Source organism: Elaeis guineensis, chromosome 3 (genome assembly GCF_000442705.2).
Source record: "Elaeis guineensis isolate ETL-2024a chromosome 3, EG11, whole genome shotgun sequence".
Taxonomy (NCBI): Eukaryota; Viridiplantae; Streptophyta; class Magnoliopsida; order Arecales; family Arecaceae; genus Elaeis; species Elaeis guineensis.
The window spans coordinates 111,327,675-111,354,428 of NC_025995.2; the positions used below are offsets into that span (position 1 = coordinate 111,327,675).

The 26,754-nt window shown below is 36.8% G+C and overlaps 1 protein-coding gene across 14 annotated transcripts; it reads right to left on the reverse strand.

Annotated features, from left to right (window-relative positions):
* LOC105040917 (RNA-binding KH domain-containing protein RCF3) lies at positions 1-26,615 on the reverse strand. Of its 14 annotated transcripts, none has more exons than XR_012139988.1 (11): positions 26,417-26,615; positions 23,137-23,849; positions 22,283-22,753; positions 18,948-19,202; positions 18,450-18,752; positions 14,493-14,575; positions 14,290-14,401; positions 14,050-14,210; positions 11,188-11,267; positions 9,876-9,922; positions 7,731-8,227 (listed from the first exon to the last, which is right to left on the reverse strand). XR_012139988.1 is itself a non-coding variant. In XM_010917669.4 (9 exons), exons 2-8 carry the CDS (start codon positions 23,842-23,844, stop codon positions 14,067-14,069), a joined length of 2,076 nt encoding a protein of 691 aa, XP_010915971.1. In that variant the 5' UTR covers positions 23,845-23,849; positions 26,417-26,615; the 3' UTR covers positions 7,731-11,267; positions 14,050-14,066. The 14 variants fall into 14 exon arrangements, 3 of the variants coding, with proteins under 3 accessions (XP_010915971.1, XP_010915970.1, XP_029119154.1); XR_012139987.1 differs by having other exon boundaries at positions 7,731-8,121; positions 9,876-9,966; XR_012139985.1 differs by having other exon boundaries at positions 9,876-9,966.
* Between the last annotated feature and the right edge of the window lie 139 nt (positions 26,616-26,754).

Below are 26,754 nucleotides of genomic sequence, written 5' to 3' on the forward strand. Positions count from 1 at the left end.
AAAAAAAAAAAAAAAAAAGAAGCAGTTAGACAGGATAACTTCATCCGACCCGATGAAATAAAATGATTTTGAAATAAAATTATTTGAACTGGAATAAAATTTTATCCTATTATCTGGGACTTATCATGCTCCAAGTTTATTCTGCAACCAAACTTACCCTTTCCATTTCTAGTATAAAAAAATAATTATACAGGACAACTTGCCCTTACCCGGATCCAAAATACGGAATAGTTTCACCCCAAAAACCCCCCACAAAAATATTAGTGGCTCTTTTTGATAGACTGTAAATTTTAATAGCCCTTTTTAAATCATAATAAATATTAGAGGAGCTCCTATGCCTAAATAAGATCCAATTTCTCCAATCCATAGGCATTAGCTATCAAAGGATGAGCTCCTACACCCCAATTAGATGCTAAGCCCGTGAGAAAATATTCATTGCAACCGTGATACGACGTCAAACTTGTTACAACCTAATGAGAGCGCCTACATTTCATCAAGTACCATGTATTTCACTAATTCCCATGAATGAAGCCTCACATTAGCCATCGATTTCCAACTTTTAATTGAATTATGACAACTTTGACGTAGTTGCAATGAATATCTTCTCCCAATCCACACAACCAATGGTGCCACCACGACGGTTTTATGCCCCCAAAAGTCCTCAAAATAGCCAACATATAGCCACATCTTATCTCTTCACATCCAAGAAATAAAATTCAAATAAACAACAAGCTTCACTAATGACAAAAGACATTTAAAAATGAAAGAAAAAATTTACAAAAAACCTCCTCAACTTTCATTTAGTTTCACTGGCTTGCCTGATCTTGCCTTTTACCTCCATCAATAAAATTATATCACATAATAATCATATGAAACTATCATTTTATAAAATGATCAAACTATTCTTAACATCAATTGCTCAATTGCTAATAGGATGTTGTTTAGCACCAAGATGCTCCAAAATATATAAATTATCACACAACCCATGGTGATTAATTTTCAATTACCATTATTTGTACATCCAAAAAACCCCAAGTTAAATAGAAAGGAAGAAATCCTAAATCAAGTGGGCGAAGAAAAGAAGGAATATGAAAAAAAAGAGGAAACCATAGAGGTATTTCAATCAAATTCTTTCACTTTACCGTCCTCCTAAAAATAAAGCAAAGGAGAAGCACATAAAGAAAAAAAACACACACTTACACCAAACTTCTCTTCTTTCCACCTTCATCTCTCTCCTATCCTCCTGAAAACATGGCAAATGAAGTAACAACATAGAGGGAAAACAGAGAGGGAGAGAGGAGATTAGAGAGAGAGAGAGAGAGAGAGAGAGAGAGAGAGAGAGGAGGGGGGAAGACATCAAGGGGGAGAGTTTGTCAATACAGAGGGAGAGAATAACAAGAGGAGGCAAAGAAGACGATACTTGATCGTAACAAAGATATTCTTAAAGCTACAGATGTTGGGGAACTACAAGCTACCCAACCGCTGCCCATTGCCCAAGCTTTAATATCACTCACTCTCATACGATAGATCTCATCCATTCCTCTAATTTTTCCTTTATTTCCCCCTCCGACTTTTGTGTTTATTGTGATTCAAAAAGAACGAAGATGTTATAACACTTGGTGGTCAGTGGATCATGGTAAAATTTTGGTTTTGATGCTAAACTAGATCTCTTTCCCCAATCCCCTACTTATTTGTTCTGGTGACGTTTCATAAGTTTTTAAAGCTTCCAACTTTTCTTAAAAAAGAAATAGAATGTGAATGCAATTTCCTTTATTTTTTTTGTGAAAATGAGAAGAATGATATTCTCTTGTTGCTTTTATTGGTGGAGTACTTGATTTAAAATTCATTTTTCTAAAAAAAAAATTCAAAAAAAAATATTATCGGCCAAAAGATATATGAAGCTCCTTTACTGCTTAATGAAATGCATAGAGCTTGTTGGATGCTCGCCGCGGAGCTACATTTGTTCTCATAAGAAGACGATCACTTTAGAATACCTTAAAAATTTAAAAAATTAATTTGATATTTCTTAAGATATAAATAAAACTAAACTAAAATTAAGATGATGTTCTCCTAATTTTTTAAAAAAATAATATAAAAAATAATATACCAGTACTCTATCTTATGGGATCAAGAACTCATCAGATTTTATCATATTCAACAACCAACACGGAAACCAAGCTGGACTGCCGGTATCATCCGCGCATCACATTGGATTTGACAAGGACATCATCTTAATGGCCACAAAATCTTTGCAGCATATCTAATTTTGTCTTTTTCATTATTTTATTTTGAAAGGCAGGTCAAGCCTTCAAGCTTTAAAAAAATAAAAACGGAAAAATGTTGAAGAGCTGATAAAAGCCAATATGGTGACCACACAAGAAGCATTCACCTTTCAAACACGTGACGGGAGTTACCAAAACAGGTTATAAATTTTTTTTGTTTTTTTAAGAAAACAAGTTATAAAGTTTTCAGCCGTACAAGAGCTTAAAATCTGGCGGCCACCATAAAAAACCATCGGTAAGCTCATATCAATCGAGAAATTACCATGAAACCCGACAACAGCCGGTAAAAACGTTAAATTTTCATGCAGCCAGAATGAGATACATAAAAAACCAGATAAAGAATGAGATAAACCATCTAAAGCCCTATTTTGAATTGTTGTTACTGGTGGAACTTATGGTTGCAGAAGTTTAAATAGTACAGCATTTGGGTAAAAGCTATTTGGTGCCGGATGACTATATTTCTAAAGTATACATCAACTTACTCACAAAATTAAGAAAGCACCTGTAGAATGACAAAATGACAATACATAGTATAATATATTATTATATATTAAGATATTATTATATAGTACAATATTACAATGTATATAAAATAACAATATATTATATTATACTATTAAACAAAGCCTAAATGGTAAAACTACTTGACAGTATAATACTATAATGTATGTAGCATAATAATATATTATATTATACCATCAAACAAGGTCTAAGTGGTAAAATTAATTGTGTTGTACCTCATCATTTAAGCTAAACAAAATTACTTTCGTATTTGTGTGTTCTGGTAAACATAAGCAGTGGTACATACTCTCTTGGCTTTTGGTAGAACAATAATAGATAGATACTCTCTCATCACTGTTTAAGGCATTACAACTAAATAAATATAGTCAATACTCATCGTAAAGAGGTCGAATTCAAGCCGGGATCCAAGTCATACCCCACCACAACTTGATAAGGAAAAAAACAACTTTGGATTCAGATCAGATCCAGATCCATCAAATGAACAAAATCCAAACTCAAATCAAATCATAATATATGGATTTTGAGATTCAATTTAGTGCATGATTTAAATAGACCAACCAGCCAAAAGTCAACAAATTTCCAAAATTGAAATGACCTACCCCCAGTCTTGAACTTCTGGCGGATTGCAACGAGAAAGGAACACAACATTAAAAAAAAAAAAAAGGAATGATGGAGCTTATTAAAAAGAACCAATCACCTATATGTATATTTAGTTTGATTGAAACGCATTCAAAATATAAATGTTGGCAGATATTGTAGAATTGAAATAGAAGTGCGTCAGCACAAGTCTCGTAGCCATCCATACATTCCAAGAATGAAAAGCCTTTTCAAGATTAAAGCTTCCATACCATCTGACATTGCTGACCTAGCCACCCAACTTCCTCATGCTCTGGGAAGGTGTCACCTTCTACATTAGCTACCGGCCTTCGGCACCAGGATAGCTGCAGCTCCATGAGCCCGCTTCCCTCCCCATCAACTTTGGTATATCGAGCACCCCTCCACATGGCCAGGGAAAGTAAATTTTGATGGTTCACTTGGTGATGACCAAGATAGAGATGGAATCACGGCCCGAAATCACTAGAGTTCGCTCCTACTAGCAGATTCAAAATTATTTCATGCATTTTCCCACTCCGACCCTATCTCTGAACCACCAGCTGCTTCAGAGTGGTACTTGGCAGCCATTTATACTTTAAAATGTTCCACGATCGCTACGCTGCCTGGATATTCAGGTTGTATCCAACCTCCAGAGCCTTCCAATATACTACCTTCCGGTTCCACTTCATCCTAACCGGGACCCTATAGCTGTCGTCCATGCACCGAAAAAATAGAAAAAACAGAAAAAGGGGAACCTCTCCTCCGTTCAATGAAGGATTTTAAATAAAAGTTCCAGGTCATCTAGATGATTTTGTTTTTAATATACCTAAGGTAGAAATGGATTCAAGCAAAAGCCTGAAAGTTGACTTAAACATTTACTTAAATACATGAACTTAGCCTGCCGCGTCTTCCCAGCAGCATCTTACCCATCGTTTCATGGTCTAAACAATAATAAAGGACTATACCTTTAAAGAATAAGTTGGCAGGTAAATTTATAAATTGCCCTTAGTTAGAAAAAGGAGCTTGAGTTTTTTAATGGCAACTCTGTTTACTGAATCATCATTGTCCATTCTAAATCACAAGACTCCAACTTGCATATTCCATTCACTCTACATGAATACGCCTAGGTCGTATACCCAGAACTAGGAAATATGCATTTGCAAAAGCAGAGGGGAAATACACAGGTAATTTTACTCCCTTCTACCATAGCGTGGTTTGCGATATATAGAAGATAAATTTCATAAAATCAATAATGTAAAATACTGCTCAGGGTCAAGCTCATGGTCTAAGAAGGCTTCAATGTCCTCAAATGGGTCCTAAGCCCCATCCTCATGGTTAAGTAAATCTAGGTGTTCTCGACTAACCTAACATCCAAGAACAGGGCTTGAAGAATTGGGGCAATTGTGGAATAGAGGTGCAAAAAGTCATCATGGTGGCATTAGCAGCATTAAAGACCTAGATAGCATAATTATGACAATTTTCTGAAGAATGTAAAAGGGAATCAGTAGTAAACCAAATATCTCCAGAAACAAAAATCTTGAAGCAAAAGGCTCTCAAAAACACTCAAACCAACTTAGTGTTACAGAGCATATAAGCAATCAGAAGAATTCAAGCAGTGCAAATATGAATTATATATGTTTCAGCCTAATATATGATCCAAATCCCTTCAATTTTTCACTATTTACACTTACACCCCCAAAACCTTTTTTTTTTCAATTAGATCCAAAAACTTAGGATTTGATTGCGACATCCATCTCCACTAGGAATTGTGTGCACATGATGGTCACGTAACATAACTTAAACATAATATTCCATAAATACCCTTTGTTATTTGTTTGCTGAAAAATGAGATCACGTGACCATCTTGTGACTCCTTCCATTCCTCTTTCTTTTTGCTTGCTGAGAGTTATCTGTAGGAGGCAAGAATTCCTTTCTTCTTCTTGAGTATAGATCTTCCTCTCTATATCATACTAAATTTTTTTTTATTTGATGATAAAGTGGGTAAGATAAAAGGTTTTCTTATCATGTTATTGACGGTCATCCAATAGGAGGTGATGGTTCTTCTTCTTGAGCATGGATCTTCCTCACGATCCACTTCCTTCTTTTTTTTTTATTTGATGATAAAATGGGTTAGTAACATAGGAGGTTTTATTGTTATGTTATTGACAATTCTCTATTCCCTCTTGCTATCTTTTTACCTCTCTTTTTACTTCTACCAAGGCCGTGGGAAAGGATTTCTAGAAAGAAAGAGTTGAGATATCTCTATTTTGATCTCTCAACCTTTTTCTCACTAATAGACCCAATTATACCATGATCTCATTCTCTAACTTTATTCATCAACATCTTTTTTTTTCCCCCTATAGAAAAACCCTAGTTACCATCTTCAAGCTCCCATATAATCTCATTAGATCTCAAAGACGTGCACTCACCTTTCAATAAATATCCCTGATAAAAGGGATCAAATTTTTGTCACGTATAGATTACCACCACCTAAGAATTTACCAAATATCAACCTCCCCATGATATTTGCTTGACCTTCTCTATCCGAAAAATAAGCATAGAGCCCACCATTTTTTTTACCATCTCTCTCTTCCCTTTTTCATAATAAACATAGTAATCTGACATGGGATTCATTTTCCCATGCCAGATTACCTCCAACCAAACGGGCCCTAAGGGTAGAAGCGTTCTTCCAAAGGTAAACATGGATCATCGGAGCACAAAACTATCACAACCATTAATACTCATGGTTTTCCAAGGTTTGTAGCATGCTGATGCAGTCTATCAGAACAGTACAAACAAAACTACATAGATTCACGGGCATTATCATCAAAAGCAGCTCAATATATCCATGAAACAGTGATTGCTATTTTCATTCAAATGTGGAGAAAGCTTTATCCTTTTTTTTTTAACGCCAGTAACTAAAAGCCACAAGCACACAGCATATAACTCAGTCATGTAATTTCATTTTTCCTATAGTTTTCTTGCATCAAATTTAAGCTCAAGGTCCAGTATAGTGGAAGAACAGTTTTGAGTTTTTGTTGAGCATATATTGATTAAAAATGAATTTTTTCTGAGAATAAGACAGGTCTTCGAATTGTTTGTACAATCCAAGAAGGAAGTCCAGATATTAAGAAAATATATAATTTATCTTGTTATGGTGTTAATGTTCGTCCCGGAATTGTTTGAGTCCAATAGTGTTGAAAAGTCTCAGTGTCATTACCTCCAAGTTGAAAGTCCTTTCAGACTAGCAAACATAACTCTTAAACTGTCACTGGGCAACGTATCTTTATATAGGGGTCCAACTGAATTAACAAACCTTGAGTAATGCTAATGATCTCAATTCTTCTGCGATGGATTTCATAAAATTCTCCTCTAATACTCTTTTTTATCCCCTTCATGATCTTCCTCTTCAACTGCTCAACAAATCACCTAACACCACTCAATTGTTTGCAACTTTGCATCATAAAATATCATAGATTTTACACACACAAACTATAATTTGAAGAGGGGCATAGGGTTGTGTTCCTCCATATTCAACCCTCCACATTCAACCAAAAACGATATAACAAAGTTGAAGTGCTCATAAGAAAGGGGGAAGAGAGAATAAAAAGGAAATAGAGTTTATGTTGTGAAGAAACAACAAGTGTTCTAAAGTATACCAAAAATATATATATACATCAATGCCATACTCAAGTATACTAATAGGAGCTCTGATCTCCACCATGGCACAATAAAGATTTGGGAGCATGGTTATCGTTCTACAGAACTCTCCTATATTTCTAGGCTAGAACTTCTATGAGATGGTAGAAGATGCAAAGGGTTTTATTAAGCATCACTGCTGACCGGTCAATAAATGTCATGGTCCTATGTGAGAGTTGTTTTGGGTATTTCACCAGAGATTGTCCAACGTAAGAGTTAATGGAAGCACATACTAATTTTAGTTGTATTTTTCAAAGGAAAAATGGTTCTACTATTTCAGAATCAACTATTTCAGAATCAACGCTCCATCTACCATTTTCCTACTCTCACTTCCTTTTACTGGTTATTTTCTCCCATCATCTCCCCTTCTCTACACATCTCTACTTTACTCCCTTTCGTTCCCTCTACTTTACTCCCTTTCGTTCCCTCCCTTCAGCATCACGTCCCTTCCTTTTATGTACTCATTGTGTTCTCCCTTTACATGATGAGATTCTACCATCATCATTGTTGCTCATCAAAGTTCTTGGTCATCTAATTACTACTTCCCAATCCAAAGATAGAAGGATTTATCAAAAATAATAAACATTATTTACCACACTAAAATGCAAGAAAGGTCAAGCTAAAAAACCAATGGAAGACATAAACATCCATGAAAATTAAGATGGGATCTTAACAGTAATGATACATTAAATCAAGACCAACCAAGATTTTTCGAAGTATCAAATCAAAATACTAGGAATCAAGGCATACCATGTGATGAACTATCCATATTTGCAGCATATACGGAACTATGAATAACATGGTGAACATTGATCGTAGTTTGGATTGGTCCAAGGTGGAAGGATCTGAATATTACTTGCACCATGTAGGTAATGATTCACTTCACACGACCTTGACAAACCTTTGAGCAATAAGGTTGTTCATCTTTGTTGACTGGGTCTTATACCAGCAGTCACACCCCTCTGCTTTATAACCAGAGATTCAGTGTTTTCTTGGATGGTGGTGCATCCTCAAAAGTCTGTACCTGGGTAATCAATGAGGATGGATCTCTCTCTCTCTCTCAAAAAAAAAAAAAAGGAAGAAGAAGAAGAAGAAGAAGAAGAAGAAGAGGTAGTACATCTGAAATTCATCTTCAGATGCATGGTTCAATTTCAATCAAAGCAAAAGAATATTAATGTTCTATGTCAGTCATCAACTGAAATATGGAATGAAATATTCAATTTTTAGTGCAGGTATAAAATTACACAATGCCTGGCATTTCCAAATACCAAGATTCTGCTAAGCTTAAGAACCAAAAGAGAAGGAAATAATGACCAAACGACATATCCTAATATCATTAGGATGAAGAGGAAACCCATAACCTTAGATTTCTACCTAACTTGATAGTTCCATCCTTCATTTATACAAGAGGTGAATATAAAACATGAGGTGAATATAAAACATGATTTAATCATTATAAAATCACTGAAAAATGAATAAAAATAATGGCAGGTTTAAGATACACAAGTAAAACAATAATCAAGAATATATTTCCATTTAGAAACAATGAAAAATTTCTGCCTATCATGCTACCTATCATGCATCTTCCTAGATTGTACAATGGTCCTATCTGTCTCAAAAATTGAATGCAAATGACGGCAGGTTTAAGATACACAATTGAAACAATAATAAAGGATATATTTCCATTTAGAGAAATAATGAAAAAAAAATTCTTACTATCATGCATCTTCCTAGATTGTACAATCAGTCCTTCCTGCTGGGACTGATAGCAAGAGGACTTGTATGTTTTATACAGCACATGCAAGTGCTAGAAAGCTAAATGTACATGTACATCCACAAAAGGTTTTGCAAGTATCATGAGTCATAATTATGCCCTATATTGCAATTTGCAAGCATCATGACCCATACACACACCCTGTATTTTCAAACCTTTGGGAGAAAACGAACAATATAACTTAAATATTAATAACAACAAGGTAACACCATTCATCTATACACCCTATATTGTACTTAATAACTTGGCAATGAATGTTGAATGGTTTTAAACTCCTTGTACGGAGAATAGGATAGGTTAAGCTTTCCAAAGCGAACAATGTAGAAAGTGCTTGGTGTTGCTTCTTCTTTGTAAAAAGATTAGGAGAAGCCAGAAGATACATGCTCCAGCTTCTCCTAAAAGCGCCTTTTTCTAATTCTTCACATAGTGCCTTTTCGCTTTAAAAGCCATAAAAGCACTTCTTTTAAGGCAATGCCAAACACACCCATAAAAGCACTTCTAGCTGGAGCCAACAAATTATTGCTGGGCAGTATATAAGACCATCAATGGAACTGGAACAACTTATGTATGCATAAGACGTGGACCCCGCACGCGCGAGAGAGAGAGAGAGGAGGAGGAGGAGGAGAAGCGAAGAAGCAAACTCAAGGAGACATGTTGAGTTCAAATGTCACATGTAAACACCAAGCTTGTCCTCCAGTTAACACATGGTCATAGTTCTAATGGAAGTAAAAAGGTTAAAATTGAAGTTTAAATGAATGTGACGTGAACTTGAAGTTACACCTACCACCCTTAATGACAAGTCCTTGTTGATGTTGGTGCTCGATTATTTTCTGAGAGTAGATTAACAAAGAGCAATGCAATAATCTAACAATGCAATGATAATGAACCTAAAGATTGTTATGCAATTTGCAGCATTGTGAATAGGAATCATGTCTCAAGTTACTCCAAATTAAGAAAATTGACCACTCATCAGTACGCTAGAGCAAATTTCATGCAGAACGAACCTGGGGAATACACCTTCAATGCTATCCCAGAATACCAAAGCTACTATCTGCCACATAAGGAAAGTCGACAAGCATAAAAGAACAAGGACTCCTGGATAACGACACAGCAGCACTGATAAGGACACAACAGCAACATGGAAAATTGCTTTCACTACAGAAAAAGATCCTGGATAGAAAAGCCCTTCAAAGTATAACAGAAGTAATGATCAAAAGATCCCAAAGCAAAGTTAATCTATAGGCTTACTTCATGGGACTGTATTGATTGTCCAAATGCTGAATATTTGTAACATTCTGTGAAAAACATCTATGAGATGAAGGTTATGTCACCTATGTAACGTTCGTACCTTGGGTTCTCAGTAAAATGAGCGCTCATCACAGATTTACATTTAGCAGGAAAACAAGCCAAAGCATGTGATGAAGCCTTACTTACATAGGGATATGAACTGTTATACTACAATCACAACTAAGTTCAAGTTATTAAACTTCAGTGAAATTCCCTAGTAACTAAAACTTAAAGCTGAACCAAATCAAGGTGGTTCCACTTATTGTATAATGGTATAGACCAACTAGAATGTACTGGATTTGCTATGATAAATGAATAATGAAGCTGCACATTTCCAAAAGCTAATATTACTCCAGTAACCTTGGAGAACATTGGAGTCTGATATAGAATGGCTCAGTGCCTAAGATATAGCAAAGCCAGTTTGAAATGTTAAATGATTGTCAAGACACTACAAAATGAGCATAAGAGACATGATGGTGTTGATATGTGTATGTGTAAAATCAGTAGAACTCTGCAATTTACCTAGGTAACATATATCCTGCATAATTTTGTGCGACTTAGTTCTCCTGTTTACCCTTGATATCCTAAAATCATCAAGACAACAATATGCGTCCTAGCCTGAAATTGCCGAAGGTTATCCAGTCAAGAAACTCCCATAAGTTTGCAGAGCCAACTCAAGCTAGTTAGTCAAAGATGTTCAGATTTTTCTAAGAATCAGTAAGATCACCAGAGTTCTTTTTTTTCCTCCATAAAAATGGAACATTATAAAACTGAAGAACCTCAAGAGGCACTAAAGCTTGTCACTACAAGTAGATAAAAACACTATCACATAAGACCCATAGTGAACCAAAGCTTTTCATTTACACAATCGATCAAGTTCCTCACTTGTCAATCACCTAATTTAGCAAGTCGATCATATAATTGAGGCAAGAGACAAAGCATCTAAGTTGATATCAGTTTCTGGTATAGTAGAAAACGCTTGTGAATATGATCAACCAAAAATTAATGGGGCAGAAGAGCTCCACTCACATGGAGGACACATAGAAAACATTCAGTCTGCAACTTGGTGAGCTTCCTAGTCCCTATGTGAAGCTTGGAAAGTACAAGAACTGCCAATGAACAAAATAGAACTAATAATTAACAAAAGAAGTTGCTCAACATAGGAGAACAAAGTCAAGAAACACCACCATATATAAAACTACATACATCCAAATGACAATAATTATTTGAACAAGCATCTTACACTTTCTTTTAGCTGTAAGATAATAGAAATGAAAAATGAACATACAACAATAAAAGGAGGAGGAATCCTAAACAAATGAGAAAACAAAGACAAGAAAGGATGGCATCAAACTTAAGACCAAAAAATCTTCATCGAAGCATTTTGCACTCATCCAGCCCCAGGCATATAACAAGATAATCCTCCCAAATTTCAGCAATTTACACCTAAGCTTATCCTGTTCAGAGAACGGACTAAATTGTTTCCCGCAATTAATTCACCAAATAAAATAAGGAAGGAGACCCCATTTGAATTTAAAGCCAACAAGGGCCCATTTATTTCCATACTAAAGCAATTGGTCAAATACTTTGAGAGAAATCCAGGGTTACCATAGCAGCCCAAGATGATATGATGGCACCACTACATTTCTTCAAAACTCAATGCATAAGAAAACAAACCAAGCAAGAACATGCACTGCTTATCAGATTACAGGGATTCCAAAATACCTTATTAAAGTCAAATCCCGACATCTGGTCAGGAAGCAAAAAAGCCCAGAAACCCCTAAACGAAGTAACTCTTAGACCCACGAACAGTGTCTTGTCATTGAGCACAAGGATACCAAAGCCATGTAGGGTTTCAAAATTTTAGCATGGAGAATAATGGTCTTAACTCAAAGCATTGAAAAATTATAGTATCGGTCCTAAAGGTCCTCTCAAAAAAAAAAAAAAATGTTTGGGGAGGGTGGAGACCTCCAGTAGCAGTGTTGTGCATCTCTCAGATAATTTTCCTTGGACAATATAAAAACAAACCTTCCCTCCAAAGGTCATGAGCCATTCAAACCAATAAAAATAGCAAGAGTATTTGAACATTACAATGAAAAGGTTTGGAGAGAACAGAACTCTATAAGAGGGTAAAAGCATGTAGAGCAACATGATATGATCAATAGTATCAAAATTTCAAACAAGCCTGGATCTCTTGGCAGCTCGGGACTCTTTTATTAAAAATTTAAAAAAATAATAAAAAAAAAGAGAGAGAAAGAAAGAAAGAAGAAAGAATAGCTTAACTGAAACTCGGTCTAGATCAAGGTATCCTGAACCGGTATCGCCAGATGTATCGGTCGACCGACGGTATGGATCGGTACAGTTCGGTACCGTACAGAACCAAGACGAACCGACGAAGGCAAGCGGATCCGAACTGAAAGAAGAAAAAGAGAGAGAGAAATAGAGAGAGAGGAAGAAAGAAAAAGAGGGAGGGGAAAGAGCCGGCGGGGCCGCCGGACGGCCTCCGGCTCGCCGCCGAAGGGTGCAGTCCACGCACGCGGCGCCACGGACGCGAAACAGGGGCGACGCCCCTGTTTCACGAGTTTTTTTTAAAAAATCTAGTTTTAAGTGAAGTCAGCAAATAGTTTACCGGCTTCACAATTTTTGATTTTTTTTTTAAAAAATCTCTGAAGCCGACAATCCAGTTAAAAAAATTCCTGAAGTTGGCAACTGGATTGCCGACTTCATCAGTTTAAAACCAAAAAAAAAAAACGAAAACAGACGATGGCCTGTTTCGAAAAAGAAGAAGGGGGCAAAGCCGCGGAGGGGCTCCGCCCGCTCAACCGCCCTCAGGCCGTCGGCGTCGGCTCGCCGACCACTCGGGGCCTCGCGACGGAGACGCCGTCCGTCGGGTAGGTCCCCCCTCCTCCCGAGCGCTCTCTCTCTCTCCTTACTATCTTGAAAGCCCTATTGGGCGATACGGGGCCCGGAAGCCTCCGACGGCCGCAGCCGGGCACCGTCGGCCTCCAGCGGCTCCCATCTCCCTCCCTCTCCTCCTCTCTCTCTCTCTCTTTCTCACTTTCTCTCTTTTTCGTACCGTCGGTGTACCGAATTTACCGACCGAATCATGCCGGTTCTCCGCCAATCTAATAATACAATACGGAATGTACCGGCCGGTTCGACACGATATGGGAAACCCTGGTCTGGATCATAGATGCATTGGAGGCCTCCTATTTAATGAAAGCAAGTTTAACAAGCATAGCACCAATGTGCATAGTTTCAAAAATCTGGAAGGCAACAACACTCATACCAGAATTTGTCATGCAATAACCCTTTCATGAAAGTACATTATTTCTAATTCTGATGCATGCAATATCCATGAAAATGAGAGAAACAAGCATATAATATCTCAAAAAAAGAGTTCAACATAACCAAATGTCAACGCTGCTTCTTGTACAAAAGGTTTAAACATTATCTGGTTCTCCGGTTCACTGCATGTCACAAAAGATACATCAACTAGGTTAACTAAATTAAGTGTTCATTTCAAATTGGTTGACTCCTTTCTGGAAAGATCTGGTGTCTTCAAAAATTAAAAGATCCTAGTAGTGTCCCACTGAAAATTTGAACCTTAAAGTCTCTAATCTGCAAAACTATGTTCTTGCTCTTGTCACGCTTCTTGCCTTCAGCTGAGGGTGTAAATATGTGACAGCACAAATGAAAATACACAGATTAGATACATACGCAGCCCAAGCTCCAGAAAATAATAAGAACTACAAAAAAATGTAACATGATTACAGCAGTAACAAGTTTGTATATTAACAAAATGGAGCATTCAAAGTGTCTCCTGCAAACAGAAAGAGTTCAGAGGAAAAAACAAACAAGACCTGTTGTGAGAGAAGGATAGGAGATCACCTTCTGCAGTTGGTAAATCAAGGTCCACCTGATTCACTGAGTACAAAGGCCTGGAGAAGACTCTGGGCAGCATGAGTCTGCTCAGGCGTTCCAGATATTATAATCACAGCCTCTTTTGCTTCAGGTCTAGGTTCAGTAATGGTAATTTTTGCCTCCGAGATCTGAGAAAGTGACACATGTAATTTTGCAAGTATCAAGGATATGATTTCATGCATAATCAGCAGAAATCTCAAGGCAAACCTCACGAATTCGTCTTAGACAGCCACCATCATCCCCATATATGGAAGGTACAAGAGATCGAGGAACAACAACATCTACAGTTGTGTTTGTAATGACAGCAGGCTGACTTCCACTGTATAATAAACAAGAAATCCCATGACTGGTGAGTTAGTCCAATTATGCTAAAATGTTAACCAAAATAAATAGTGGGGGGAGTAACTAACCCAGCAAATCCTCCAATTCTTCTTTGTGGGGCTCCTCCTGGGTACTCGGGCATAGGAATGGGACCACCACTTTCCCTCATACCCTAAGGCAGTTCCATCAGCAGGATTGATTTATTATAAAGAAAAAAGGCAGAAAAAAAGTCTAACTTGTAGAGCTTGTTCTTCATACAGAATTAAAATGTGGAATTAGATATCATTTCATAGAACAAAAAAAGATTGACAATCAACCATAATTTATGATAAGCAAACTCTATGAACGAGGAAAGACAATTAGATAAATAGATCCAAAGCATTCTGGTTAGTAATTAATCCTACCATTCGTTAATGAATCAAGCAACATGCCATTAAAAATTTAAAAAAAAAAAATTCCTTGAATCCCATTATTCTAATATAAACTCCTTCGCCTGCACAAAAGCCTCGTCACATCTATTGTCATAAGGGTGCATTTGGTAGGCTACTCGCCTTTATAGCCTCACCATATCATATCCTCAGCATCACTTGTAAGTAGTTTAATGAACTCAAGCTAGCTCAAACAACATATATCATTATCATACATCATGCTTGAAGAAAAAGCACACAACTCTGCACCACAACCCATCTGCTTTGCTGCTACAGGTGAACCAACTAAACCTCAACAACTCAATCAACCATATTCATCTCATGGCTGTAACCCTACTTCCAGCTCGAAGTCAAACAAGAAAGCCAGCCTTCTGATTTTTCTATAATTACCTTAATGTCTGCTCAACTACCATTCTAAAAACCATACTAATTTAATAACAGTTAATGTTATGTCACGAGTCACTAAAGTGTCAAGTGAATTTATTAAGCAACAATTTTCAGGTGCATCATGCACTTATGAAATGGAATTCCATTAAGAATGAAAAGGTATTGAGCACTTTAAAATAAAGCATGATCCTCCTCTAAGGAAATAAAGTATCCGCACAAATAAAGAAAATATTCAGCTTACAAGATGAGTCACACTTATTCTTATCACTAACCCAACCATGAGTTTGTTATTATTACTTCACTACAATTGCAACACCACGACTATCCATTACTGGCATTAGAAAAAAATATTATTCTAAGGCAAATAGCAGATATATCAACTAACCAAATTCTGCATGTACCTAAATATTGTTGACAACTCCAATGGGTCTACATAAATTGGACCGATCTAAACTACATAAAGAAAGATTTCAAATATCTGGAGCACGTGTTAACACACATGCAACACTTTAATACAAACCAACGGTATGCACAGGCTGGATAATCATGTTTTTAAAGTTCTAGGACCAGGTACCTCACATCAATGTTAGGCAAATCAGATCATGCCTTAAATCATACATACCAACATAAATAGCCAATAAATAACAGTCCAGCCATGTTAACATAGAAGAGTGAAGTGGTAAGAGGGTGGACATGCTCGAAGGGAATTTACCCACCAATATTTGCCACTTCAAAAATCACAGAATGAACTATCAGTTAACTACTTTGGGCACCTCATATACGTGGAAGCGATCCCAATAACAGATGGAAATATGGGAAGGTATTTGACCATGAGTGTTCTCTCCAAGGGAGGGCCCCTGAATTATGACAGAGATGTTTAATCAAAGATCAAATGTTGAATGCTTTTCTTTAATTGTAGGTCAGCACAAAAGGTTGTTTGGTGGTGGGCCTTGATGAAATCATGAATAGTTTTTTGTGCACCCCTCCACTCCCCACCCCCCACCCAAAAGGAAGAAAAAGGAGAGTATCCATAAACATTTTTTCTTTTGAATTAGTGCATTTCCATCATGATTGTCACTTTCATACATAAAAAGCAAACCTCAAGAGAATACCAATTAAGCAGATGAGTGTAGTAATCAAATTTGTTCATCTTTTGTGGGAAACACTTGCTAAAGATTAGCTCCCTCACCACCCTGCTCACAACTTTAGCCTCTAAGAGACCTAACACAGGAAAACTTCTGTAAAAATATATATGTCTAAAGTAAAAAATGTACAAATATTTCAAAACATGTTGCCTACAGACAACATTGAGCGGTAAATGGAACTCCTTAACTACAAATGGGGGAAAAACCATTCCATGTTACAATAACTGGGGAAAAATAATGCAATATATAACTAGAGGTGGTTTGACACCTGAAGCTAATGATTTAACAGTAAAATAGCTAGCAGTTGTCATAATTTGAATGAAAGAGTCTCTTTAAGGATAGTACTAAAAAGGGAAAAAGCAAATAAAGAAAGAAAAGGGGCTGGCTGTTGACAATTCTGGACACATTGAACTTGATAGTCCATTTTTTGGAGTGCCTAGGAGTGGTATGTGGTATCATGTCAAGTACAAGCATCTTAGCTGAGTTGCAGAAATAACAAAAAAATGTTTCAGTTTTATTAAAATTCAACATCAAAGGTGTTTTTTATTTTGCTGAATACTAGTTGCTTATATGCCAGATTATATATAAATATTTGATGATTTGAGTTTTATGAGTCAAATGTTTTTTTTTCTTTTAATCACAGATAATGACAGTCCACATCTGAAAAACTTCTGCATTTGTTTGCTATACATTTGTGAAGCTTATGAAGAAAAACAATTATGGCATGAAAAGGCTCTACACGGTAAAGTAGGCTTGCTTATGAAGTAGAGATAAGAAAAGGTATGTGATCCCCGTGTCATCAAAGACAGTCTGGGCACTCGTTAAACCCTCTAAAAAGCAAGGCAGCCCTCAAGCACCTCAACAGCCAAGACAAAGTGAGATTACTGAGGTGATGGTAAGCAAGCACCTAAGACTGTTTCATTAATGTTCAACACCATTCTTGTTCCATTTTTGACCATTTCTTAAAAAGACATGTTAGTGTTTCACTTTGAGGAACATTTTGGTCTCCATTGAAGCCCTTATAATTGGAGGGCTAAAGTAATACCATGTCTAAAGTAAGATCAATGGCAACTGCAGGGACCTCAACTTCACAACCAGATCTTCAAGAGGAGGTTAATTTGAAGGAGACAGGCAAGACGAATGATGATTACAAACCTAGTGAAGAAAAAAGTGATAAGAGCAAGGAATAATTATGATGATGACGAATGAAGAGTTGATGCTTCTATAGGATGTCTCTTGATTACTTTTTCCATTTTAATATTTTTTAAAAAATGTTTTCAAAATTGGTCTTCTGCTTCATGTTTGAACTTTATAGCCACTTCAGGATGCTCAAGCATTTACTTCTGCTACATTCCTTTGTTTAATCTCAAAAATTGCAACAAAAATCACCATTCCGATTAAATGCCTCCCCTTCCCATTCCATTTCAGTTATCATCAGCATTCATTCCCGTAAACCCTTCACTTCTTAGGATGGCCTGTGGCAAAACTAAATCATTTAGATACACTATAGGCGATCAGCAATCACTTCTTCATATTTGCATGTGAGAATGCACACACATATACATAAGTACTAATCTGAAAAATTTCAAAGCATCAGCCAATGCACATACCAACCATCCCCACAGAAAATCAGCAAACAAGCCATTACTTCTAATAGACATACCATTATCTGCCAGCTGGGAGTGTCCCAAACTGTTGCTGCCAACAATAACCAAATCATAGATGCCTAAAGACTAAGTACTCCTTGTCCTTCACAATAATGACTAGAGGAAGGTAAAGTTTCATACCTGTGAAGATAATGAATGTCAAAAAGTAGAGCTTTACACAAGATCGGGCATTAAAGGACACCAAATCTCTTTTTGTTCAAGCTCCTAGGTTGTTTATATGCTAGGTTGGGCAGTTCATTTTCATGCAAAAGTAACGTATATCCATACAATTATGAGCATTAAATTCTTACCAAAAATTTAATTAATACATTATGTATCATGCTGCATTCAAAAGCAAAACCATACTCCTAAAGTTAAAAATATTGCAAATACCAATAACAGGAAAATTTCATGGTAACACTGAAAAAAGGGCTCATTACCTGTGGTGCCCATGGTGCACCTCTTTCAAGAATAGGAGGAAAGGCCGAACCATGAAATGCATGAGGAAATGCAGATCTTTCCTCATAGGGTCGACCAACAGAATCTTTCTGAAATGAAGGCAAATTGGAATACAACCTGGGGGGTGAAGATTCCCTCCTTCCCATGTATGGACCAAATGGATGTATTTGCTCAACAAAAGCAGGATGACCACCAGGAGGTAATTTATCGCGGAAAATATGATGCTTCAGTCTAGCAGTAACCTGCAGCAGAGCTTCCTGAACTGCTCCAAATTCACCAGTTATCTAGAATGAAACAATTCAAGTATCATGATACTGATACAAGAATGTATCAAATGAACATAGCAATTATATATCGACAAATCAGATGAAAGGAACAATGATCAAGGAAAAAAATAAACACAACCAACTGATAAAGAAGGGCACAAAAGGGTTCCCGGCAACCAAACATGAATATGAGTGCAACAAGTCAAGACAGACCTGCACGACTTCATCATTTTCGGGCACACCCTTCGGAATCTGATCTTTACCCAATATACGAATGTGAGCTCCAGAGAGCTTCCTCATTTCGGCTATTATGGCACCACCTTTGCCAAGAAGGCAGCCAGTCTGGTTCGAAGCAACAAGAAGCCTAGATAAAAAAACATTCTCTTTATTATCAGGCACAGCCATGACAATCCTGTGCTGCACACGTAGGACGGCATCTTGCACTGGCGAAATTCTATCATTTGGGAGCTACAAACACCAATTAACAAAATTAATGAAGCTTGCATATCACTGTAACAATTATAAAATTATAAAATGTATACAGTTGCATAGCATTGATTACCATGACACCTATAAATTCCCGGAAACAATGAGTCAATCAAACCAGGCCCATGCTAAACCCACTTTAAGTGGAGATTCAATCACTAATCAGTTTTAAGATGCATGTAGTCATATAGAAAGTTGTTGGATAAATAACAAATAAACAAGTTAAAAACTAAAAGAAAGAAAAAGAGAAATAAAAAGAGGAGAAAAAACAAACTACACAAGCAGGCTAATGGAGCTCCACCTCGGATAAGGGGAATACTTGATATTAGTCTTCATTCAAATTTAGACCATCTAGCTGATGCATTAAGCCTGCTTTTTTGCAGAAAACTGAAAAATAGAAGAAATAACAAGTGTTGCCACCCCTCTCTTATCAAAAGAGAAAGACCCTTAGCAAATCCCAATGAATTTATATCGAATGACCTAGCAGTATCGCATCATTTAAACAAGGCAAGAAAAAGTTTGGGAACAAAAGATCCATTCAATAATTACAAGAAAAAGTAAAACAACACATAACATGCTGCTCTTACAAGGTTTAGCAGAATCACAAAGTAATATAAATCATTGACTCATGAAGAAATGAATAGAGAATGTAAATGCAACACAAGCAAGAAATAGAAAAAGGCGAATATGCCCTGAACCTGTGTAAGATTGCCCAAGGCATAGTGACTACCAAGACATTGCCTTGGCAGGTGTGAGGACAAAGAAGTCACGTCATCAAGTTAACCAAAATACTATAGATTAAGGATCCACAAACTCAAGTTACACCACTCCAAAATATTGCATTGTAATCATACCCAATAAAAAACCTTTAAAAAGGAGCTGAAATTGAGAAAAATCTTACACGTAAATAGACCTGGTTATACAGAAAGGTCCGAGTTAACTACATAAAAAAAAAGGAACAGCTCACCCTATTGAAGCCTTCTGAACAAACAAACCAACCATATGAAAAGGCATCTCTTACACAAGGCATCATAAGGAAGAAGAAACAAATAAACAATGCATTCTTTAGTGTTTTCTGTAGCATGTAAGAGTAAAGTGCATGCGTGTGCGCTTTAGTAGTTGTATGGAAAATCAACTTGTATTGTTTCGTGATATGCATGAACAACCAATGAACCTAGAAGAAAGGTACATATGTTTCCAAAGGTGGGTTCCATAAAAATTTCAATAAAATAACAATATGACTCAATGGGAGTTGATGGAACACATTTTCGTGAATGATGGTGGGATGTGACACATTCACAGACTTGTAATGCTTTGAATTTAGCATCCGAATAGCTGATTCAAATACAGCAGGCCATAAGATCTCCTCTGCCGGTGATATACAATATATAAGATTACATCATTTTACCATTACGAATTTCACTCTTTTTCAAAAGAGTCACAGCCATAGAGCAAGAGAATCTTACAAAGTACAAGCATATTTGTTGACTTACGGTATCAAATTGGCACCAAGGGCAGTCCTAAAATAGAACAGAATGTGCAAACACCCAAGTCATGGTAAAATCACAGATTTTGACAGGGAGGACTAGAGTTTGTTTCCATTGCAGTAAAAGTAATCAAAGATTTTATAAAAAAATGCAGAAGTACGATATACAGAAGCAAGCAGCTAACTTCAAAAATATTATGTCATAAAGCTGCTCATTGGATAAATCGCTTTGGCAATCATAAGACAAAGGCAACATGTACAACTCAAATTTTGGTAATATAGCATATCATAAAATATATAAGCTAAAAAAATTCAAGATAACTTGTGCAGGAAAAACAAAATATCAGATCTAAGCATTGGAAAACAAAAAAACAGACATATCCAGATTCAAACACCCTCTATGGGCGCATTACAAGATTGAAGTCTTTCATTCCCATTATCCATGACAATTCTCATATGCCAACTCTAAGTATGCAAATAACCCAAAGTTGCTACAGGTATCATTTTCAAAAGTTTTGATAAATTAGCTTGATATAAAATATTTCTACCAAACAATAACTTTAGGCCAATGTGGCATGGATATGCACACCAGCTCCTAGAACTTGCGTTGGATATGTACTCTAATTGGATATACCCAAAAAACACACATGGATACTATCAAAATTTTATTTTACGTGTAGCTACAAAAAATTGTTAGAGAGTTGAATGAATCCAAGAATGAGCTTGACCCACTACAATAATGTCAAAAGTGAACTTTGTTCTTTTCAAAGATTGGTCAAAAATATTGGTATTATGGTAACTTTGCTACATTCCTTTGTTCCAAATTTTTAAGACAATTGGGAAGCTTCAATGAGAAACACACATATTGATAGACATTAAAAAATAATATATTTTAATATTTCATGTATGCAATATTTTATTTAAGTATATTTATTTTTTTCCATGTATTCCTGCATCTCTTTTTCTTGTTTTCCTTTTGTCAAGTCAAAAACATGGATCCATGCACAAATCTGATTCTCATGTTAGCATCTACACAACAACAGTATAGGCTGCTGCTAACCTGGATATGGGTGTCACAGAACGATGCAACATAACAAGTCCCAAGCACATGCCCTCACAATTAGCACAAATCAGTGTGAAGTTCTTGAGGGATTCATAGTACACAACCACATAGACTACTTTCTAGCAACTAACAATAGTAGGGGTGGTGGGAATGGTACAAATAATAATGATAAGTTATAACAATAAAAAAAATTATAGTATATATAAGGGTCAATCTAGGCCCTTCTAAGGAGGATGACTAGATGAAGATACAAAGTCCCGTATGATTTCAACTAAGGGTGCACTTTTAAATGTTTGAGAGATTCTTGCTACAAAAGAACTATTTATTAGTCAACTAAGTGTTGCACCTCATGAAAACTCTCCATACCAAGTTTCCTTCCCAGCTTTTGCCCATGATACAACAAATACACAAACAAGAAACAGAAAAGTAACAGAAAAATAAGAATAGAACAATATAGTACTTTAATGATATTGAAAGTGGAATATGGAAAAAAAATAAGGACAGAAGCATTACCGCAGGACCTGATATGACTATGATGCGATCATCCGACTCAGGTTCAGTCTCGAGAATTTTGATTTCACAACCTGTTTCATGTTGAAGAGTCTTGATAATGCTCCCTCCTTTTCCAATCACACTTCCAACTTTGTCATTGGAACACATCAACTGATAAGTTAGTAGCTCAGGAGAAATTGGAGGCTGGCCCGCCACTGCAGCACCTCCATGGAATTTAGAAAAAGGTGGAGCAATGCTTGAATGATAATCAGCAATATCATATGGTCGACTGGAAAAAGGTGTTCCCTGAATCGGACGATGAAAGCTTGCTGGTGGGAGACCTTCTGGCCGAGGAATAGAAACAAATGGATGGGATGATGGCCCAGAAGGAACATTTGCAGGAAAGCAATCACGATCACGAGGTGGATTCTCTAGCAGCTGCTGAGAAACAGATTGGAGCGCTTTCCTCACTGAATCAACTGCTCCTGTGATCTGCAGAAAATATCAAAAAAGAACAATTATCATTCAACAAGTATTATAAGCAAGGCTTTGAAGTTTGAAGTATGCTTCTTTAAAAGATTAATCCAAGGATGCATACAAAGCAAGAGCGAACAACAACAACAAAATGATGAAAAGATTTATTTTTGAAAAAAGAAAAAAGAAAAGAAAAGAAGCAACCATCCCGTCCCCTCCCCTCCCCCCAAAAAAAAAACCGCAGCGGCGCGCGTGCACACAGAGAGAGTAATGCAATAAAAACCCTAAAAAGGAAAAACAAAGAAAATCATTCACACTCCCTGAAACCTTTGCTATTAAATTTCAAAACTAATTTGCCTTCTTTTTATAAAAACACTAAGATTTGAAAAGTAATATCCCACCTGGACGATTTCATCATTTGGCAAAGCACACAGAGGAAGTTTGTCTCTAGGAAGTATTCGGATCTGGGCCCCACTCTCAGCTGACATTTGCTTGATCACACTTCCACCCTTCCCAAGAAGACAACCAACTTGGCTAGAAAGAACAAGTAGTCTCATAGTAACTGAAAAATTCTTGTTGCTCGATTCATATCCACCATCACTCTCTACTTCACCTTCAATTATCCTCTCAAAAACAAGCAAAAGAGCCTTAAGCGCCGAAGATGTCGTCTTCTCTAATTTCACATCTTCTATAGCATCAATTTCCTCTTTCCTTTCATCATCATCTGCAACTTCCTTGGTATCATCACCAACATCAGCAGTTCCCACATCTTCATCACCTTCCTTACCCGGTTCGTTACCAACTTCTACATCTTTTTCTGAACCAGTTATAACAACTACTCTCTCATCACAACCAGGGACAATTTCTTCAAGTCTAATCTTTGCACCAGTCTCCTGGCGTATCCTTGCAACAATGCTGCCACCTTTACCAATCACACTTCCCGACTTAGAAGCAGGGCAAAGCACACGGAATATAATGGCCCCAGATACTACTTTCAACCGATTCTGCTGTGAGATGGAAGATGAGGTCTTTTGCAACTTGCCCCTCCCATTCGGTTCTACAAGGCTACGTTCATAAGGTCGCTTTGATGGTGTAAATTGAAAAGCCATGTCCTCTGCCACCAAAGATCAAAAGAAAAATTAGACGGTAGAGATCACAAACATAAAGAAGGAAAAAAAAATGGAAAACCATTATATACACTAGGATTTGCCTGAAAAAGTACACAAGAAAAGCAACATATGAAAACAAGGTTATTTAACAGGATATCCCAAGATCAGATATTAAGTCATGTAGATTTCACACCAAGTGGTCGTCATGCTTCCATCTAACAAGTGCAAACCAGTCCCATTCCTACAAAACCTTGCTATGTAACATTCAACCGTTATCTAATAAGTTAGTCAAAAACTGCATAGGTTATTCTGGTTTGGCTGGATTTGGTGGATGTGGTGGCTAATCTCAACAGCATAAACCATAATGCACACAAAATAATGATAACAACGTATCTTTGAAAGTGTAATACAAAGAAAAGACATGAATATCTGCCTCTGGAAACCTGAAATAAAAATAGTAGTGTTAAAGTGACCCAATGAAAGAAAAAGTACGTCAGAGAAAGAGGGGAAAAGAATAGACACCTACACTTAAGAATACAGCCAAATCACACAAAAGCAGAAAACAGACTATGCAAAAAAAAAACTACATATATAAGCAGGATATGAGTTGGCAAGTTCATAGCACAATAATAATTTATATAACTGATTCAAGCTATTTTAGCATTTCCTTTTTTGCTTGATAGATCACATCAATCTCAAAATATCACATACACGATATCCCCTAGTCAAAAAATCGATTTATTGCCAGAAATATATAAAACCACTCAATTAAAATGAGACAAACACAAACCATAGAAAAATGCTGAATGTATCAAGATTTTTTTTTGTAACCCAATAATGAAAGTCCCATGCAAAAATGTATCATCATCATTTACATCTGAAAATGGTTTATAAGTCAGGTTCACAGGTCATCATTTTTCCCTATGACAAGCTCTCAGACATTATCAACTATTTACCTGCATTTAACTCATGATACTTCCAAGAGTTTTTTCCACAAATCATGTAGTTGCATTCCAATTCTAGTTGAAATCCAATTACAGAAGAGACATGCTACAATAAACTGTTCAAAGGTGTAGGGAGATATCCTATGCGACCCTTCCAAGTTGTTGAAAACTATAGAGGCAGTAGTTAATAGAAAGTAATCAACAGAAGAACCGATCACAAAATCAACCAAGATGGGATAAAAGAAGAGAAAAAAAAATAATAGATTCGACATTATACAGTCAAAGGACTCAAAACCCAAGACACAGCAACAAGTGGTACATAGAGAACTAGACATAAAGAGCGGGAATGGATATGTCATAACTCAAGTAACAATCACAACCCAAAAATTAAATCCACGAAGAAAATAGAATAACACAAAATGTTAACCGCAGTAAACCACCAAAACCTTAAAGGAGATTTGCCTTTTTAACAAAATCTTGGGTATAAGATTGTTTTGACATAATTTTATATCTTTTGTTTAAAAATCATGGACTTCAGCGATCATACTGCCCAAAAACAAACCTACAAATATTCTCACGCGTTTAGTTCATCCAGTCCATTGTTCTTTTGTGCAACCTGCCACACAACATGTGGATGAACATTGTTTTAAGAACCAGCTGCAGCAGCCGCTATAGCAGTTTCGGACCAGAATGAAAACAAAATATTATTTGGCAGAATCATACTTACCATAGATGCAATAAATTATAGAGGTTTCCTTTCATTCTTTTGTTGACACATAGATTGCTTCAAACTTACAATCTGGCATTTAGAATATACTACTCGACCAATCAATTTACAGTTGCAACTTGAACACTATATAATGATTAGAACAAAACAAAATCAAACACATGCAAAAGAATGGCCTACCCTAGAAAAGTTCAATTTTTTTATCTTCTCCGATGGCCAAAAGTACATGTAGAGTCAATTTGATACCTATTGCACACCCCTCATTGTTCAAAAAAGCGTATCCAGTGGTCACCAAGATTCTCTCAGACAACCAATCAGACATTAGCGACTACTCAACTACATGTTTAAACCATCACATTTTAGTGAATTCAACAGGTCATGGGCTATAGTAGGTCATGGGCTATAGTAGCAGAAGCCATCACACATAAGATGAACCACAGTTTTCTTTATTTTCTCGCCAACAGCTTTCCTACTGATTCAGTGATGGTAAGGGCAGTAAAGAACGCTTCTTTTTGTATCAAACTCACAAAAACTACAGAAAAAATTAAAAAGATTCAGCACTGACTATATGAAAACCGGAGCATCCAGAAATTTTCCCAAAAGTCTGAAAGAATGCGCAAGAAGATGAATTACGACCGCAAAAACATAGGGCAAGACGTGAAATTAAAAAAAAGGAGTAGAAATCGAAAAGACTGAGAACGAGACAGAAAAACAAAAACAAAAAGGGAAAAAAAAGGAAAACAGTCCCGGCGAGTGATCTGGGAGGCGTAAACCCTAGTTTATACTCTCTCTCTCTCTCTCTCTCTTTTCCCGCCGAAAATTCTAAGGACGGACCAAAATACGAGCCCGAGAGGAGAGACGAGAGGAAGAGAGGAGACAGAGGAGGAAAAGAAGCCCTCACCTCTTCGATGGAGAACGGCCGCTTCTACTCCGAATAAACCCTAGAGAAAAGCACGGGCGAATAGAAGATCGAAGAGGGCAAGAACGATCGTCGCTTCGTCCCGTGAGGGCCGAGGGTTTAAGGCGCACCACAACGCCGTAACCCGCAAACCAAGCGAACGAAAAAGAGCACCGGGCCACCGGCCAAAAAGATCTAGGCTTGCCCTATCTATAGGATCCAGGCAACGAAACTACACGGCCCCCCTCAATGCACATCTACATGCTCTTCTGCATGACACGTGGATATTAAAATAAATACGACAATTTTAGTCCATCAATTGCTGGAAATACATATTACAA